Genomic DNA, 20,248 nt, shown 5'->3' on the forward strand with positions numbered 1-20,248 from the left:
CCAGGAGATCCCCAGTATGCAGCAATGGGAAGGTGCTGGACCTCATCAGTGTTTGGGAGGAGGAAGCTGTCCAGTCCCAACTGCGCTCCAGCTGCAGGAATTACAGTACCTTCGGGCAGATATCAAGGAACATGATGGAAAGGGGCCATAACCGGGACGCACTGCAGTGCAGGGTTAAAGTAAAGGAGCTGCGGAATGCCTACTGCAAAGCCTGCGAGGCAAACAGATGCTTCAGTGCTGCCCCTGCAACCTGCCGTTTCTACAAAGAGCTGGACGTGATACTTGGGGGTGACCCCATCTCCACTCCGAGTACAACCATGGACACTTCAGAGCCCAGTTCAACAAGGCAGGAGCAGGAGGAAAATGGGAGCAAGGGTGCTGAGGAGGAGGGAGACACCCTGGTATCCCTAGATACATGCAGCCAGGAGCTGTTCTCAAGCCAGGAGGTAGGTAGCCAGTTGTGGCGGCTGGTGCTTGGGGAAGGACAAACACCAGAGAAGGTTCCCAGTAAGCAGCTCTTATTTTGGGAAGGAAGTTATTCGGTGTGGGCTCTTGGGGCAAGGAGGGTTAGGGCTGCATGCATACCTAGATGCGGAATAGGGCACTGATTGCTCTCTCACATCGCGGTAATTGGCCTCAGTGATCTTTTCAAAGGTCTCATCCAGAACTTGGGCAATGCGCTTGGGCAGGTTTCTTGAGAGAACCACTGTGGTCCTTGTCCCAGTAAGGCTAACTTGTCCGTGCCACTGTGCCGTGAGGGGTGGGGGGACCATTGCTGCACACAGGCAAGCTGCATATGGGCCAGGGCAGAAGCCACATTGTATTAGAAGACCCTCCCTTGCTTCCCAGGTCACCCTCAGCAGTGAGATATCTTCCAGGATGAACTCCTGTGGAAAATGTGGGGACAGTGTTCAGTAGAGGGGCCCCCTGCTGCTGTTGGCTCTCCCCAAGGCACAGAAACCCAGAGGACAGTAAAGCCGTGAAATGGTCAGTCACGCTTGACCCTGTGCTTACTCACCATTTTGGGGCTCCGTGGGTTATGTGCTCTTGCTTTGGGATGGGCAAATTATGTGTAGACTGTTTTTGCTCTTAAGTATGGGGGAACCATTGCGCTGTCTGGTATGAGCAATGCTGCCTCTGTTAAGTGTTCCATTTTGCCTTTACAGATGCAGCCTTGAGATCTCAGCCGTCTGTGTTATCACCAGCCGAAAGACTCCAAAGAATCAGAAAGAGGCCATGTAGAAGCAAGGAAGACATGTTGCATGAAGTAATGCAGCATTCAAGTAATGAAAATCAAAAAGTGCAGGAGTGGCGGGACAGTGACAGGAGGATCCGCCAGCAGAATGAGGAGCGGCGGCACAAAAGCGCGGTGCTCCGGCAGCGAAGCACGGATCAGCTGATAAGCATAATGGAGCGCCAAGCGGACTCGATCCAGGTGCTCGTAGCCATGCAGGTGGAGCACTACCAAGCTGCCCCCCGCCCCCCCCCCCCGGCAGCCCTTGTCCGAGAACGCTTTCCCTTGTGCCCCCATGTCACCTCCAACCCGCTTTCCCCAACATCCAGGTTCTTATCGCCACCCGCTGCCTCCAACACCTGTAGCTTCTCCACCCAGCCCTGAAAACTACGACCCTTACCCACTGCACTCAACCCCCATCACCATGCACTGTAGCCATCCTGAAGTGCAGCACTCATTGCACAGCACTCCAGACAGGAAGGCTGAGTATGATAACAGGACCGTTCACAAATCTGTGATTGTACCATTCCCCACCCCACCTCCTTGCCCTTTCTGTTTCCCAAGCAGTTGTGTTTCTTTTCAATAAATGAATTTTTTGGCTTTGAAAACATTATTGCATAAAGTAAAAGATACCTTAGCCCAGGAAAGCAACAGGCACTGCAAGTCAGCGCAGATTCCTACTAACATTGGAACCACTGCACTTCACTCCCGTGCAGGGCACCAGAAATTACTGGTGGCTTTCAGCCTCGAATTGCTCCCTCAAGGCATTCCTAATCCTTGCAGCCCCGCACTGGGCCCCTCTAATAGCCCTGCTCTCTGGCTGTTCAAATTCAGCCTCCAGGTGTTGAGCCTCCAAGTTCCATGCCTGAGTGAATCGTTCACCCTTCCCTTCACAAATGTTATGGAGGGTACAGCATGCCCATATAACCGCAGGGATGCTGTCATCGGCCAGGTCCAGGTTCCCATACAGAGAGCACCAGCAGCCCTTTAAACGGCCAAAAACACACTCTATAGTCATTCTGCACTGGCTCAGCCTGTTGTTGAACTGCTCCCTGCTGCTGTCAAGGCTCCCTGTGTAGGGTTTCCTGAGCCACGGCATTAAAGGGTAAATGGGGTCTCGAAGGATCACAATGGACATTTTGATTTCCCCTACGGTGATCTTCTGGTCTGGGAAAAAAAGTCCTGGCTTGCAGCTTCCCTGAACAGGCCAGTGTTCTGAAAGATGTGTGCGTCATGCACCTTTCTGGGCCAGCCTGCGTTCATGTCAATGAAACACCCATGGTGAACCACAAGCACCTGGAGAACCATAGAAAAATACCCCTTCCGATTAATGTACTCAGAGGCTAGGTAGGCTGGTGCCAGAATTGGAATATGTGTGCCATCTATCGCCCCTCTGCAGTTAGGAAAACCCATTTGTGCAAAGCCAGCCACAATGTCATGCACTTTACCCAGAGTCACGGTTCTTCTGAGCAGGATGCGATTAATGGCCCTGCAAACTTGCATCAACATGATTCCAATGGTCGACTTTCCTACTCCAAACTCGTTAGCGACCGATCGGTAGCTGTCTCAAGTTGCCAGCTTCCAAATTGCAATAGCCACCTGCTTCTCCACCATCAGGGCAGCTCTCAATCTCGTGTCCTTGTGCCGCAGGGTGAGGGTGAGCTCCTCACACAGTCCCTTGAAAGTGGCTTTTCTCATCCGAAAGTTCTGCAGCCACTGCTCGTCATCCCAGACTTGCATGACGATGTGACCCGCCACTCAGTGCTTGTTTCCTGAGCCCAAAAGTGGCGTTCCATGGTGGTGAGCATGTCTGTGAATGCCACAAGCAAACTTGTGTCATGCGTTACTCGAGTCTATATCATCATCGGAGCCCTCACTGTTACTTTGGATCATAAGGAATAACTCGACTGCCAAATGGGACGTGCTGGCGAGACTCGTCAGCATACTCCTCAGCAGTTCGGGCTCCATTCCCACAGACAGAAAGGGAAGACAGAGTGCGCAGTACAAGAAACGTTGAAAGATAGCACCAAATTGGACAGAAGCACAAGGATTGCTGGGATGCGAACCGATGCATCACAGGGTGTTGGGACAGGACCCAAAATGCCCCGCCCCTCTCTGCCCCCTTCCCACAAGCCACAGCACCAAGATGGGTAGAGGTGCAGTGTGGGATAGCTGCCCATAATGCACCACTCCCAATGCCTCTGCAAGTGCCTCAAATGTGGCCACGCCACTGTGCTTGCAGCTGTCAGTGTGGACAGACTGCAGCGCTTTCCCTGCTGCACTCTCCGAAGCCAGGTTTAACTCAAAGCACTCTACATCTGCAAGTTTAGCCATGCCCAACGAGTTGACACTGTCCAGCATGACAACAGTGGTCACAGCAAATCAGCTGCCTAACCATTATCAAGATTTTTGGAGGCATCACTGAAAAGCATAGTTTTAAGGAGGGATTTGAAGGAGGATAATGAAGTGTCTTTTTCAGTATTTACAATGAGCTCCCCCCATGCATTAGGGGAAGTATGGGTGAAAGCATGGAGGTGCTTGTACGAATATTATAAAAACAGGCAGTCAAGACTGGCATCATTAGTGGAATGACAGTTAATATCTCAATACTAAGAGACAATAGGTGGGTTGGGGCTATAGACCTCAAAAGTGCAGACAAGTAGTTTGTGCTTGTTGCAATGGAGAAGAGGCAGCCCATGGAGGGCTGCAAGGAAGGGGGTGAGATGGACATAGAGATGTTCCAGGAGAATGATCTTTGCAGCAGCATTTTGAACATCCACAAACAGTGCCATAGGCATATATGATGCTTTACCAATAGAATAAAGATAGCTCCTTCTCCAAGAAGGTTACAGAGTAGATGTAAGGGCATTAATTACATTTCTGATACAGAGGTTTCTAGACAGGAGTTTACATGCAGAATGTGAAATTAACACACAACATAAGGGGCAGAACTGAAGCATAAAAATAGTCTCCCTATTCCCAAATAGAAGTTTTCTACTAAGATTTTACCCTGAAAATCCTACTATGTTACAGTTAGCTGTTGAGGTAATTCCTCCTCAAATAGAGGGCACAGCATTCTGTCGCCAATTATTGGCTAATCTTGCAGTATGGTTATATGCTGAGAAGTAACTCTAAAAACAGCATTGTGGGTTTCAGGATTATGGTCACACAATGATTTCAAGATCAACTTTATGACATTTCCAAATTGAAAGGTTTTTTTCTAAGTTCCAGTGTTAGAATCTCACCATGGGATATAAAAGTCACGCTTGTTTATTTTTGGTTCTTGCATTGTTACCATTCACAGAGAGTCTGCAACTTAGTTAACAGTTCTGCAGCTGATGTACAGGCCAGAACATCATCCAGGTTATTTTCACATAACTGTTGACTATGTAAATGTAGGGATAAGAGGAGTAAAAATATAGAAAATATTTATTTTTGCCAGAAAAGTAAAAAGCAATCAACTGAAAGAGACATAGGGAGCAGATATGTTACGTAATGGCATCCCATTTATACAGAGTCATTTTTCTGAGCATAACTACACTTTAAAGGGATGAGGTCAACTTGATTATGTGAAAATGGTACATTTTTAAAATTTACTTTCCCGAGAGAACTCCCTTTAAAGAATATATCCTGGAGTTTTGGTAATTATTATTTATTTTAATAATAAGACTTTTCTACTCCCTGTTGATATTTCAAAGGATCTTTTAGGCAGGCCTCAAAGCAATACCAAACAGGCCCAGACCCACTTCTCTTCCCTTCTGCCCTAATCCCTTTTCTCTCAGCCCACTCCTGCCTGCTGCCTCTTAAGTGTCACTTTCAGCTTTGCTGATGCTGTTTCTAGTGAATATCCTTTTGCAGAGCCTGGGTAGATTAAAAAAAAAAAAAAAACAGTGAAACTGATTGTTCACAAAGTGCTGTTAAATACACACATATCTAACAATAAATTCTGTCTATTTTGTAATATTTTATGTACTGAAAAATCCCATGATGTCCAATATTTTCTTTATTAGATGCTTTAACACTGTACTTGTAGCCATGTTATGCAATCAGTGCCACAAATGAAGTAAGGTAATACTTAACTAAAGTAAGAGACATACAATAGTGCCTGTTCAGACTTGCCTTTCTTATCCAGAGAATAAGAAAAAAAAACCCACTGTATGTTATGGAGTCTTACAATACACAAATGCATTACAAAACATTACTCTTAATAGGACAGAAGGTGAGTACCATTTTGAACAACATTTCCTTTTGAACTTTTTCAACATAGTTACAGAATATAAATGTATCCTTTATAGAACTACTAGTATCTTGAGCAAGCATCTTTTAATGTAGATTGTTACCATTTTCTTTTCTTGATTTCAGCACCAATACCTATATAACTTTATTAAAAGCAATTCACATAGCTCAGTGGTTTGAGCATTGGCCTGCCAAACCCAGGGTTGTAAGTTCAATCCTTGAGGGGGCCATTTAGGGATCTGGGGCAAAAATTGGTAGGGGACAGGGATAGCTCAGTGGTGTGAGCATTGGCCTGTTAAACCCAGGGTTGTGAGTTCAATCCTCAAGGGGGCCATTTAGGGATTTGGGCCAAAAATTGGGGCTTGGTCCTGCTTTGAGCAGGGGGTTGGACTAGATGATCTCCTGAGGTCCCTTCCAACCCTGAGATTCTATGATTCTAAGTTCTCTATGATTCCTGGGTAGCCCAAAATTTTCTGCTTTTCCTTCCATGCCAAAGAAAAGATCCTGACTTTTCAACCCACTTTATCCCTTACTGTAAAAGAACAGGGAAAGTTTTCCAAAAAATCCAGTATGCCCAATATGCCTGTTATGAGCAGATGTAGACATGGCATATTCATTATAGTCAAGAAAAGCCTCAAATACTGCAGCCACATACTTAGAGTAAAGTTGTGAAAAGCAAGAGACAGCTGAAGCAACCCACTTGGAATAAATAGGATACCCCACCCCACCCCCTCTCAACCCAAAAACTTTTCCTGATGTTTGGAAAAGTGTAACTTTTTTATTTCATTCAATCTGGAATTCTCTCAACTTCCAGGACAGGAAGGGAAGGTGCCAAAATACCTAAAATGGTGATCACTATTTCCAACCTGAAACAAACCCCCCAGTTCAAGCCTTGTTTTGCAGGCTCCAGAGCTTCATGTAGTTCAGATAAGCCTCTGAAGTAGCAAATGCCTATCCAAATAGAACTGAACTCCACACCTTGTGAGGTTTGCGTCACTAGTTAGGATGACGCATACAATGGTTCCCAATCAGTAAGTCATGGTTGAAGGGTGCTCAGTGGCCAGCAGCCCTTCAAAGTATCTAAAGAGTTTTACATACTGTGCAGTACACTCACTTCAAAAACATCGACAACACTGCTGCTTCCATCAATGAGCATCCACTACAGAATTTTTCCTGTAGCACTTGCACAGCTCTGCCACAAAAGCAAATAAAATTCCCCACTGCACCATACAACAATTCTGGGCAATCACTAGATGTTGCAAATCCTGGGGTAATAATCAAACTATGAACGATTTACATTTTTAGCCAATACTGTTAAGCATGAGATAGCAGCAAAGGAAGGATCATAATTAGAAAAATTGCTCCTACCTTTAATTGTGCTTGGGCAGAAGATGTTCCCAAACTCCTGCTGCTTTGGTTTTAAAGACTGTGGTGCTGGCAGCCCTGGAGGCTGTGGGACTTGGAATAAAGGCTTCCCATTTGTAACCACTTGTCTCCTGGGACTTAAAGCAGGGAGGTGGATGGTACTTTCAGTGACGTTGCTCTGAGGAGCTACCCCTCCTCCAAGGGGCATCTTTAAATGGAGGCTGGTAGACAAGTTTCCAATAGCTGGCCTTGGGGTGCTGCTATTTGAAGATGGGCAGGGTGTTCCTGCATGAACTCTTATAGGCGGAATTTGCTGTCCGTTGATCATCCCGGGACCATGGGGAGTACCTGAGGTCCGGTGGTTCATACTGCATGACCTCCCATTCATTGTCAAGTAGTTGCAATGATCAAAATGTGTTATACAAATCCACAGGTATCAATGACATCAGGCTAAGGTCAGTATGTTATCCATAGTGATTAAGCCTGTTAAAAATACATAAATAAAAATATTTTACATTGTAGTAAATAATATATGATGACAGGGCTGTTCACAATATTTAACTATATGAAAAAATATTGATTATGATCAGCAAAGTGTGAGCAATATACAGGCAATCAAAGAGAGAGGACAAAGCTAAATGATGACTCAGAATTGTAATAAGAAAGCCTGCCCCTTCAAAAGCAGAAGTTTACAATAGGGTCAGCTGTCTTCATACTAGATAAACTAGCCATGAAAGGGAGTGAATACTGAGCAAGTCAAGGAAGTCAGCCTGGAGTGAAAAGCAGGGGCTGAGTGGAAATCAACACCAGGATGAGCACCACTATCCCATTCTGCCAGCTCTTCAGTCTGTTGATTAAAAAGGTGCTGAAAACCAAAAACACAGCAGCCAAGCAATATTCAGACACATACAAGACATTAAAGAGATGCCAGTTGACATTCTAAAGGTCAGAAATACAGCAGAACAGATTGCAGAGGGTTTTTTCTTTACTACACAGCATGGGACTCACTAGAAAAAAATCCTGTAAGAGTGCTCTACTGTGCTAATTTCATAAAAAATAATTGCAATCATTGCAAAGGTGGATCAAGATGTAAATCTTATAGATTCGGATTGTTTTTAATGTCCTAATAAAGCATAGGGCCAAAATTTTCAAAGGCAGCCTTTTAATTGTACAAGTCCAAGTTTTTCCAGAGTATTTTTCCACTTACATTTTTATGAATGTTCACATATACACACACGCAAACAGATCTGTGAACAGAAGCAGCATTTGTGGATGTAAATCAGGTGGTTAAAGATATCACACAAATGGGATAATTTGGGTCCCAGTTCAGCAAAACACTTAAGCACATGCTTAATTTTAACAACCAGATTCAGGTGTTTAAATTTAAGAATATGCTTAAGTGTTCTACTGATTAAGGACTTAGATACCTAGCTAACTGTTTTGCACAATTGCAGTTTTCACACACAAAACTGAGGCTCAAATTACACACGTTTATATTCAGACACACAGGATTCTATCTTGCAAATGACTAAGAACCCTGGCCTTGATCCAGCAAAACACTTAAACACATGAGTAGCCCCACTGAAATCAAAGGACACTGGGCTAGATGGTTCATGATTGAAGTCCATAGGACTATGTGACACAGAGGACACTTTGCAAAGGGCCCCCTTTTCTTTGCAAACAACTCTCATCTCATACCTGACAAACTCACTACACCAAACACATGTCTTTCAGGGTATTTATCCATAAAGTGAAGTATCTAGAGAAAACTCATAACTTGTGAAGACTCATTATCATTGCAAGATGTATGTACAGGTAATATTTAAGGAATAATGTAACTATATTGAAAATATGCTTTATGGTCTTGCAGAAAAAATTAGTCGCCATGGAATAATATTTTTTTGGTGATGACCCATTGGAGTCCTCACCACTCTTTGGTTAGCTGGTGCTGTAATGCAAGACTAATTGTCTAGCCTTACTCCATCCCAAGACTACCAATGGAAAGGCATCAGAGACAACCGGAAACAATCAAAACCAGCTAGAAGTGTTAAAAAAACAAAACAAAAAGGAATGTTTCGATAGATAGGGAATCTGCCAGAGACAAAAGACTGTTTCAGTATATCAGAGAGTGGGGAGAGACACTCTGAATTCATTCACTGAGGAAATATCTTGTGAAGAAAGGGTGTTTTCATGAATGTTTGGATCCTGTTTCTGTAAAGTCAACCATCTCTGCAGCAGACTGAACTTTCAAGAGAAAACTACTTTATTAGGTAGGAAACGTAACTGTTAGTAAGGGTAGACCCAGGTTCGTGTTTTAGGATTTTGTTTTGTATTGTAACCATTTGTTTCTACCACTCTGTATTGTTTCTAGTTGAATCTCTACTCTTTCTAAAATAAAGCTATTTTTGTTTTAGTATAAGTGCTCATATGTGAGGTGTGTTATACAGGAGTGGTGATTTAAAGTCTGACTAGTAAACTGGGGCATATTGCTCCTTAGGGGCAGAGGCTCTGGGGTTTCTGTGAGTAGCCAGCGTCAGGAGCTAGATATCACAGGGGAACACTTCAAGGGGACTCGGGTGCATCTCTTGTTAACCTGTGAGACAGAGACGGGGTGGCATAGGCCACAGAAGAGTGTTTGAGTAGCTGAAAGGCTGGTGATGTCAGGGAGCTAACACCCAGTTACTACTATCAAGACTCCCTCATGCTGGAGGCAGGGGTAACAAGGTGACTCTCAGTGCCAGGTACCCAGAGAGCCATCGCTGACTACTCTACTCACATGCTTAGAGTTAAGAACTTCAGTCCTACAAGGTCTAAGCACTATGGCCCTGATCTACCCAAGAAAAGCATACACTTAACTTCTTTGGTGAATTGGGATCCTAGGTCTCAGTTCCATGAAGATCAAGCGTGTGTGCGTGCGCATGTGTATTTTATATATATACCGTTTAATATATATCAATTAGACACACACATATACACACATGCACACACATATTTCAGTTTGTTATTCGATAACAAAGGGTCTAATCTAATCCTATTCCCTTATTTTTCATTGTTATTTTTTATATTACAAGAATATAAATTAGAAAACATATTGGTTAAAAAGCAATATCATTTATTTTCATGCATGGCTGCAGCATAAATCACATTTTCCAACTCAACCAAGGACAGACAGAGCTGAATGTTCTTAGATTCCCAAGGTTCATTTTAGTAAGCAGAATGTACTTTGCCCTAACACAGGTGACTGGCTCTTTAGAAAAGAACTTATAAACAAAAAGCTGTCATGCTGTTGGCAAGGCTATACACTACAGCAGTATAAATCGGCAGCAAGTCAAAATCATTCTTGTCTATAATTTTTAACTACATTAGAAAAGTACAAACATAATAAAGAAGAGATTATACATGACAGGTTTATTAGTTTTGTTCAGCAACAGTGTATTTAGATTAATTGACGGAAGAATATTTCTACACAATATATATACACACACCTAAAGGGCCCTATCAAATCCAGGGCAATATATTCCATGTGTTTTTAATACTCTGATTTCCTTGTTATTTTTTATGTAATACTGTATGCTACAATAAACCGCAATACTCGGGTTTGTTTTTGTTGTACTTTTATCATCTGTTACTGTTTTTCACACTTACAGAAAAAATTTACTATACATCATTGGATTTCAAGCTAACCATTGTACCAATATAATTCATTAATTTCAATTATACTTAAGTTGATGTTCTTCTTTTGATAGTCATGTGTAACTTCTTTTAGTACTGATTGAGATTTATGTGCATGGAAGAAAACACACCCATTAGTCAACAATATTAAAGGGACACTGTCAAAATAAGTATATATTTTAAAATATAATTATGTGTGCTCCTAAAAACACCTTAAATTTTCAAAAATAAGCCAATTTAAAAAAATCTAATTTAATTTTCACCATCTCTGCCTCTGTTTCCTTTTTCATACATATACATAAGTTATATTTTGAACTGCAGCAAATTTACAGCACCTGCAGAGGTCCCCAATATCCTCTGTGGAGAAGGCAATTGCAGATAAGTCATTTCGCTTCTCTGCAATTTCTTCCTTAGTTTCCCCATATTTCTGTTACAGGTACTTACCTGCCCCCCACAACCATAGTATCTGACTGCCTCACAATCTTTAATGTATTTGTCCTCACAACATCCCTGTGAGATAGGAAAGTGCTATTATTCACATTTGACACATGGGGAATTGACGCACAGAAAGACTAACTGATTTGCCCAAGGTTACAAAGAAAATATTTGGCAGAGCAGGAAACTGAAGATGGGTCTCCTGAGTCCCAGGCTAGTACCCTTTCTCCCCTTTACTCCCAGCTAGCCTAGCAGACCCACTGATTCTCTCATAGGTTTCCTGATTTTGATATACTTTGAGAATGTTTTAATGTCTTTGGCTATTTGCTATTTAAATTCCCTCTTCACCCTCATTTCCATCTTACACTTTACCTGGCATAGTTTATGCTGCATTCTATTGGCTTCCCCTGGGGCTGGATTTCTGTTTTCTGCAGAATACCTGTTTGGTTTAAATAATCTCCTGAACTATGCCATTTAACCCTGGTGGGGGTTTTGTTGTTGTTGTTTGTTTTTTCCTCCAGCCCATCCTATTTCCTTTTTTGGTTAATGGTGTACATGACTTCTGTGACTGTTTACATACAATTTTGTAGCCTACATGCCAAACATAAGGATTTTAATTTCTGTACTTTTTACTGTAGGGTATTTTTAAATTCCCTTCCTCATTGGTAAATCCACTGGTCTAGATTTTGTTATGACTTCTCTCTGAGCGATGGTGAAATTAATTTTATTGGGGTCATTATCACATAATCAGTCAACAAGTGTTACATCTTAGACCAACTCTTGTGTGTCACTTCAGGCTAATTTGGAGAAGGACACTTGTGTGCACTCAAATCAGTGTTCCAGGAAGCCACCATTTATGCAGCTGAGAAATTGCTTCTCTAAACCTTGCCCCATTGTGACATTTGACCAATTTATATCTGTAGTAGTTGAAGTCACCCTTTGCTAGTTCTATTACATTTAGTGCTTGTGTACATGGCAAATTAAATCAATGAAGCTATATCAGTCATAAGTCTTTGTGTGCACACTCTCTTATTTCAGTGTCTTTACATTGATTTTGTTAAACTGATAAGGAAACAACTTAAGTTATATTGCTATAAAAGCACTGTTATACAAAAATAAGAGAGAATGTCCACACAGAGACTTAAACCGAAATAACTAAGGATGTAAAGTACAACAGATATTGCTATTTTGGTTCCATTAACCATATAGATAATACCTTAATTGCTCTTTGATCTCCCTCAACATTGTGTGTACAGTATCCCTCTTCTGATCAGGAAGCCTCTGAGGAAAAGATAAAAAAAACTGGGCGGGTTTAGTCTTGAAAAAAGACGACTGAGGGTGGGACCTCATAACTGTCTTCAAATATTGAAAAGAGGAGAGTGATCCATTGTTCTCCACATCCAGTGAAGGTAGGACAAGAAGGAATGGGTTTAATCTGCAGCAAGGGAGAATTAGCTTAGATATTAGGAAAAACTTTCTAACTATAAATGTTGTCAAGCTCTGGAATAGGCTTCCAAGCAAAGGTGTGGTATCCCTGTCACTGGAGGTTTTTAAGAACAGGTTGGGCAAACACCTGTCAGGGATGATCTAGATTTACTTGGTCCTGACTCAGTACAGGAGGTTGGACTTGATGACTTTTCAAGGTCCCTTTTAGGCCTACATTTCTATGATTGCATAACCCTGCTATTATTTGTGTGTGGCTTCAGATTTATATCCATATGCATTCTACTGTATGGTCTTTACCACGTAGAAATATTATCTGACTAGATGCTATGGAATCTTTTATATACAGTTTAGTCTGTTCATCCAGATAGATTATAGCCAAGTATTATAATATGTCACTGATTTTTATCATTTCATGATGTTTCAGTCATATCTATTATTCACACAGGGACCAGTTCAGAAGAGCATTTAAGTGTATGCTTAAGACCGTCCCTACTCAGCAAAGCACTAAAACATGTGCTTAACTACAAGTCAATGGGACTTAAGCACATGCTGAAAGTTAAGTGCATGCTTAAATGTTTTGCTGAATAGTAACTGACCGTTGAATCAGATCCATAACCACCCGCAACATGGTTTAAAAAAAAAAATCCTTCTGACCATACTAATCATGAAAAATGTAAGTACATCGCATCAAAGAAATCATGGAATACAAAATTATAACTGAAACATGTAAATACAAATGTATTAAATGTAATATCTTCAATCAACTAGACTTACCAGTTCAGAATTTAGAAACACAAAAATATTACTAATAAAATTAAAACTGTCCTGAGATTGTATTAATTTATTGGACAGATTTTACTTTACTGTAACATCAGATATGTGATATAAACATGAGCATTTTATTTTGTTTATAGTTTGAAAATAACATTTAAAAATGGGTAAAGTCCATTCTCGGGTCTATCCTTCCTCCCACTGATGTCTGCAGAAACATGATTAGGCCCACTATTTTTAAAACTGTATTTTATTTAGCTGACATCATTGTTACTAACAACATGACAACAGTTACTCAAAATCCACATGTCTGACTCATGAGTCTACTCTCAGTAAACCACATAGTAGGAGTTTAATTCAAGCTGCAGGACTGGAAAAACTGAATCAATTCCTTCATAAAGAGAAACAAAAGATGAATTCACAAATATCTGTGCCTCTACTACAGTATGCATACGCAATATAAATACATTGAGGGTAGTCCTATCGGAAGATAAAACTCATTGACTTCAACAGAAGTAGAGTTAGACCCTTGCTGAGTGTCTGAAAATCTCACCTGTACAATTTGATCCTATAATTCCTATTTAGAAAAAAATTCCCAACAAAGTCAATAGTAGTTTTGCTTGAGTGAGAAGTGCAAGACTGGGTCCCTATAAGAGAATAGGTCAATAATATTTGATGGGTCTAACTTAAATTATCAGAAATATTGAACATTCAGGGTTCATATTCTTATGCTATTTGACTCATTCTGTTGCAGCTCTTATGGTACCCCATTCATTGTTTGGAAGATACTCAGAAAAAAGACTGATCCTTTCTTCTCTCTAGAGATATTCAGACTTTTAATCTTATGTTATGCATTTTTTGCAGTGCATCTCAACAAACCAGGATAAGAAGTATTATGAACCAAAGATTTTCTGACAAAAGTATTAATATACAAAACCACTACATAATGTGTGAGTTTATATTGCTCTGCACATAACATTACCTAACACAAAGCCACGAAAGCAAGAAGACTGGAAGTGAAGGCATCTAACAGTCCCTATTCTCTACTCCTCCACCCAGAGACACACATCTCACCACTGGCACAACCAACATATACCTCAGATAACACCCACAACCATAAAATTCTGCCCTTGTAGGAATGCAGCCTTCCAGCACCCCTTCCCTGAGCTCCTCATCAACACTCACAAACCAGACTTCCTCCAGACTCTCTCCTTGCTATCTTTTTTGCACAGGTCTTTAAAAAAACCCAACACCACTCACTTACGTTCGGGTAAGGGGGTGTTGGAAGGGGACAGAGCTGTCATGATAGCCACTCAAATTGGTTAGCAAAGCTCCCCCTCTGACAAGAACACTGTTCTTCACCCTGCAGGCTTCCCTATTTGCTTCTTGACTATCCGTTTTAGCTTGAAGTTGTCAGCCATAAGAGATCTTCAGGTAATATGGCCTCAGTCTTTCACAGTCAGTCAGTCAGAAACCCATACATATTACCCCCATTGAAATGGTGAAAAGTCATTACCCTCCTTCACATCATCTCCAAGGCCTGATAAGTCACTTGGTTAGAATCCTGAACTCACCCTGAACAGGAGAGAGATTGGATGCCAGTAAGTGCTACATGTCTGCCTCCAATTTTTGGTTTCTTCCTCTGAAGCAGCAGAAGCTTCAGAGTCCAAGAGGTCCTTGCGGGCTCCTGCAGTTTCTGTGTCACAGGTGCTGCTGGGGACAAGATTTAGCTGAGAGTAGGCCCAAACTTAGAAGCTGATTTTCCTTAATATATGAGGATGTGTGTTGTGAATTGGAGGTCAGGATAAAGCCCTTTCTAGGGTTATCTGGCTCTAGTTCAAGGATCACACAATAGTATTGCTATTAGGTCACTATTAAAGGCTGAAATCCACATTTTTCCTCCTTAAATGGCTGGAACGTACCCATTACAAGTGACTTTTAAACCATGTTAATTCACTGAAGTATTAATTTGAATAAAAATTATTTTAAATCACCCAGAACAGAATTCTCTCATTCACACTAGTATGAATCTGAAATAACTCAAGAGTCTGTCCCTGGAGTAAATTTACACTGATGTACCTAAGAATAAAATCTGTTCTCTTAACTTTCAGACTCCATCTAAATGGATATAATCATTACAAGAAAAGAAAACAAAGTACTGAAGAGAGTACAGGAACCCACAGAGTGTATTATTCTCTAAAGCCCTTTTCACATTAGAGCACACATTGTGCTAATTATAGCCACTTGTCTGAAAACTCATCAAGTCAGTTTTAAGCAGAACTATGTCTGATACCTAATTCCAAACACACTTGTAGTGAGCAGACTGTGGATCTCTGATGTGGAGAGGTCAACAGCCACAGACCCAGTCTTGCAAATCCATGCTCATGTGAAAAGTCTATACTCCCCATTCACAGTCCCATTAGCTTGTCTACACTAGTGCCTCCCACCCCAGTCTTCCATTGCCAACCATCAGAGCTAGCTATGGTGAGCTCCAGTGCAGAAAGGACAACAGCAGCTGTGTATGGTTTTGCCACCCAGGTTATCTACCCAACTCAGAACAGGCTTAGATGACAAGGTGATAGAATCACAGGCACCACTGGCAACTCCTCTACACTGGATCTCCCACTGCGGCTAATGCAATGGTGAGAAATATTAAGAAAAGCAGCAGTGGGGATATTGGTCTGTGCTCACCTTGTTTGCTCTCAAGCCTCCCCAGGAAAGGGGGTGAAGGGGTTGGGTGGGGGGATATTTTGGGGAACAGGAACTTCAAGTGATCCTTTTCTTGAATGTTTGGCTAACTCACTTGGTGGTGGCAGCGATATAGTTCCAAGGACAAGGAAGAATGTGCACCTTGGGGAAGTTTTTAACCTAAGCTGGTAAAAATAAGCTTAGGGGGTCTTTCATGCAGGTCCCCACATCTGTACCCTAGAGTTCAGAGTGGGGAGGGAACTCTAAGACAGCTGCTCTCACTTTCACTTTCCAAAGCTTTTCATTAAAGAGTTAACAGTTTCCAACAAGGTCAGAAACTATCTTAGTGTCTCAGGGGAGAAGAAAAAAAATATCCATTTGAAGCCTGGAACAGAAATGACAACTTAGCGAAGTTTAACAAAGAGAAATTACCAGTGACACAAAAAGGCCTGAAGATTAAGCTGTCACTTTGGGGAGCATTAAACGGCTCTCTGGCATTTCTTTGACGTGAGTGACACTTGTGGTTGCATCTGGACTACAGAAAGTGCAGGGCTGTTGTTTTATTTTGTTTTTAAAGGGGAAGATTTCTATCATCTGGAAGGGACAGAATTTGGCTCTAAGGAGAGATGGGAGAAGCTTTTCAAGATTTTGACAACATTTTTTCAGGAGAGCATTCACAAAAGCTCCCAAAGAAACCTGTCCGTCTATTTTGACCAGCTGCAGCCCCCTTCCTTTCCTAAAATCATTGGTGCAATGGTGTGCCTGTTCACCCTTTGGCTCTGGTTTGCAGCTGAAATACCAGCACCAACCCTGGCTGCAGTGAGTGAGACCCTTCCCCAGCTCCCACTCCTCCCTGCCGGAGGGGGACAGGAACGCCCTGGCTCCCCCTGCCTCCTGCTTCGCCCATTCCACTGTCCCCTGCTGGAGGGGAAGGGCAGTGCCCCCGGCTAATGGCTGGGTGCGGGGACTATCCCCAGCTCCCAAGACTGCAGCAGGGAGGGTACAAGCAGAGCGGCAGCCACGCTGCCTCTGGTCAGCCCCCCACCCGCGGCCCCCTAGCAGCAGCGCTGGCTACCGAGCGAGCGCACCAGCTACCTGGGCTCAGCCTTGAACTCGCTTCTGAGGCTGGCTTAGAGGAGGGAGGGCGCCCTGGTAAACTGACATGACCTCTCAGGTGGATTGCACACCGCTGGGGGCACCACGGGGCTTCTCAACCAGGCTGCGAGCGTCCAGGTCTCCTGTCCTCTCTGCGGGGCTCTGAATACGGCACTTCAGTACAGCACACGCTGACGTGCTTAGAGCAAATTAGCCGATCCCTGCCAACGTGTGTACTAATCTATTAAATGCACCATCTATATCGAAATCAGACAGGTACCGGCCAGCTGCCAAAGGGGAAATGAGGGACACTTCCAGTGTCAAGGTGCCACAAGTACTCCTTTTCTTTTCGCGACTATCAACCAAGTGCTTTACTCTATTCTCTGCCCACAAAAGAAACGCAGGGGAGAGCATCAAACAGTCATGTTCTTTCCAGAGTTAATACCTTGAGGAGGAAATTATGAAATCTTGGCTTAATCATCGACCCGATGACAAATCCCGCGGAGTCAGAGAATGCTTGTCCCGACGTTCCAGACATTGCTATTTCTCTATCGCTACAGCAGACTTTTCATTAAAGTGAGTAACTTCGAAGTAACTTCACCACAAGATTTAAGCAAACAAACAAACATTGAAGCCTGCGAGAAGATTGCTGCAGACTCATGCTTTCCAAAGCAGTCTCGGCAGTTTGCAGAAAAACACCAGATAATTTATAGGACTGGAGCTGAGAAGCAGGATATAGTCCCTTACAGTGGGAATGAGACATGGGAATAATATTTGACACTAGGCATGAATAAAATGTAAAAGCATATGTTTGCTGGAGAGCTGACAAAAACGGAGCGGTGAAGGGTCTTACATGTAATTGTTGGATGTGTATACATACCCCAACTCCAGCATTTATATTTACACACACACTCTGTAAAACAATGAATCTATATTACAACTACACTTTAAAATAAACTATAACTACTGAAGACTTAACTGTCTGCATATACATATACAGCATTCCTCACGTCATTCATTCACCCGGTTCTTACTCTTCTCTAAAAAATCTCTTTCGGTCTAAAGTTTACACTAGTTACTAGTTGACAAACTACCAAGCCTTTGCTTTGCCTGTAAGATTCATGAGCCTCATCTCTTGTCAATTAACCCTTCGCCTCCTCCTGCAAATAAATCTCACACCCACCTATGGTCAGATTAAAACAGCCACCGCCCCTTTCATTTTTACACATTGTCGTTCTACGATACATACAGCCATGGGCTACATTTCAGATTCCTTGTGGGAAGCTGTACTCTGTCCACCTCCCAGCTGATCAGTAAAGCACACTCTACCTTTCCCTCTCACACACACTTCCCCCTGAAGAAGGAGAGGGGGAAAGTGTGTATACAAAACAGTTTAGACTCCACAGGATTGCGGCTGCTGCCGTGGTGTTTTTGCTAATGTGCGTCTCTTAGCTTGGTTTGAGGATAGGTCAGCTTTTACTTTTGTGTGCTTGCGCCTGCAAGCAAAGTTCCTATGGCAGCATCCACTTACCAGGTAACCAGGTTTTCCACAACAAAGCCCAAGGTGCATATTCCTTCTCCAGGCAGAGCCTCTCTCTCCTCTAAACAAGAATGACAGCAACTACTTGCAAGCAGAGAGCTGAATAAAGAAATGCAACTTTGGTTCCCTTCAAACACACTTGAGAGAGGCTATCCACTTGAGCATGAACAGTTTCCATCAGGGCTCGGGAAGAGACATACAAAGAGAGGAGTGGGGAAAGTTGCTTTTTCTTTTCTTGTGGGGAAATCTGGTTTTACAAAACTTGAGGGGCTCGCCTCTCACTGCCGTGTCCCGCAATCAGTGTCCGTAGGGGAGGAAGATGAAGTTGACTTGTTTGGTGACCTTGCTAGCTCACTGCTGTAATTTTGTTCCTGTGATAGGAGAGGTGCTGTCTGTCCAGGCTTGTCTGGGGAAGAAGGGGGTCCGGGGTGCAAGCGCCAGGAATTGGGCTGCCCGTGCTCTCCGCTGGTTGTATCAATGCTGTGTGGACAGGGGGATTGCAGTACAGGGAAGGAGGGTGAATGCTTAAGGGCCGCCAGCCAGCAGCCTCCCGAGTGCCAGAGCCTAGGAGGGGAGGGAGGGGGCAAGGGGGCGGGTAACTCCTGGTCAGCCGGTTGGCTAATTCAAAGGCAGAGTGTGTCTCTCCCCCTCGGCACTCACTCTGACTCACACACACGGGGAGACTGGGAAAGAGAAACTAGGCGACTGACAGGCTGGTGACACTTCCCTGCCTCCCTGGGCATTCTTTATGGTTGTACTTGATTTGGTGTGAATAAGGGTAGATCTGTTTCCATGTAATCCCCCTGCACTGCTTCCTGGTTCTGGAAACATTGACAGAGAACATGGAAAGCCCAGTAATCCCACAGAAAGGACCAGAAAAATACTTAGGCTGGTTTCTGACCACCCCTCCCAAAAGAGTTCAGGGGTATTTGCTCAGGGTTATGGTTCAGCCCATTAAAGAACTAGATCCAGCTGTAAAATTTGATTCTGGTTCAGATTCTCAGTGTAGCCAGGGTATTGGAGCAAATCCTCTTCATCTTATACTGCATACCCACAGCCACACACTGTGCTTGATTCTCTTCTAGGATTCGCCAGTGGAACCAGGCAGCTGGGTACTGTGGAAGGCAGAGCAGGCAAGCGCATCTTAGGACATGGACAAAGCCAGCTGCGTGCGTGTGTGTGTAGTGTCAGTCTATACTAGGGCCTGCCTACACAAGGATAAAAGGCATACTAACACATCAGCATGAACATATGCTGCTAACACCTGTTAAAATGCAAGTTGCCTTGTCTTCACTAGGCTTTTAGAACCTGTTAGCTAATGTGTTTTTTTTAAAAACACACGTTTTATCCTGTATGGGTAGCCCCTTAGAGAAGCATGAAATCAGCTTCTGTGGATCCTGGGGGCAGTACATCAGAGCAGAAGCCCAGGGATAACCATCATGCATTCTTAGTGATGGGATCTGCTCTAAATATAATCCCCAAGAAAGGGTAGCTGTGGTACTGTGGATGCAGCTGCCGCCACAGACAATGGAGGTTTTAAATTCTGTACCTACAAGGGTGAATCAAGCCCACTAATGTGCAAAGAACTACAGAGCCATGTGATAAATTGCATTTGTGCAATTTATGGTCTCCTCCTATGTACGATGCCCACTAAATATATCACCACCAGCACACTGCCCCCTACTCCATCTTCACCAGGGCTACTTCTAACATTCCAAACTGCTGAGCAGCTGCCAACACCTACCTTCAAAAAAAAAAAAAAATCA

At 43.0% G+C, this 20,248-nt stretch overlaps 1 protein-coding gene across 1 annotated transcript in view; it reads right to left on the bottom strand.

Annotated features, from left to right (window-relative positions):
- Positions 1-19,000, bottom strand: part of GLIS3 (GLIS family zinc finger 3) — a 267,600-nt gene extending 248,600 nt beyond the window's left edge. Inside the window, exons 1-2 of the mRNA XM_073345244.1 lie at positions 18,474-19,000; positions 6,839-7,318 (exon numbers count right to left, since the gene is read on the bottom strand). Of these exons, the coding sequence (XP_073201345.1) occupies positions 6,839-7,223 (385 nt within the window). The 5' untranslated portion in view covers positions 7,224-7,318; positions 18,474-19,000. The remainder of the gene's footprint in view (positions 1-6,838; positions 7,319-18,473) is intronic.
- Positions 19,001-20,248: the final 1,248 nt, after the last annotated feature.

This window comes from Lepidochelys kempii, chromosome 5, assembly GCF_965140265.1.
Source record: "Lepidochelys kempii isolate rLepKem1 chromosome 5, rLepKem1.hap2, whole genome shotgun sequence".
Taxonomy (NCBI): Eukaryota; Metazoa; Chordata; order Testudines; family Cheloniidae; genus Lepidochelys; species Lepidochelys kempii.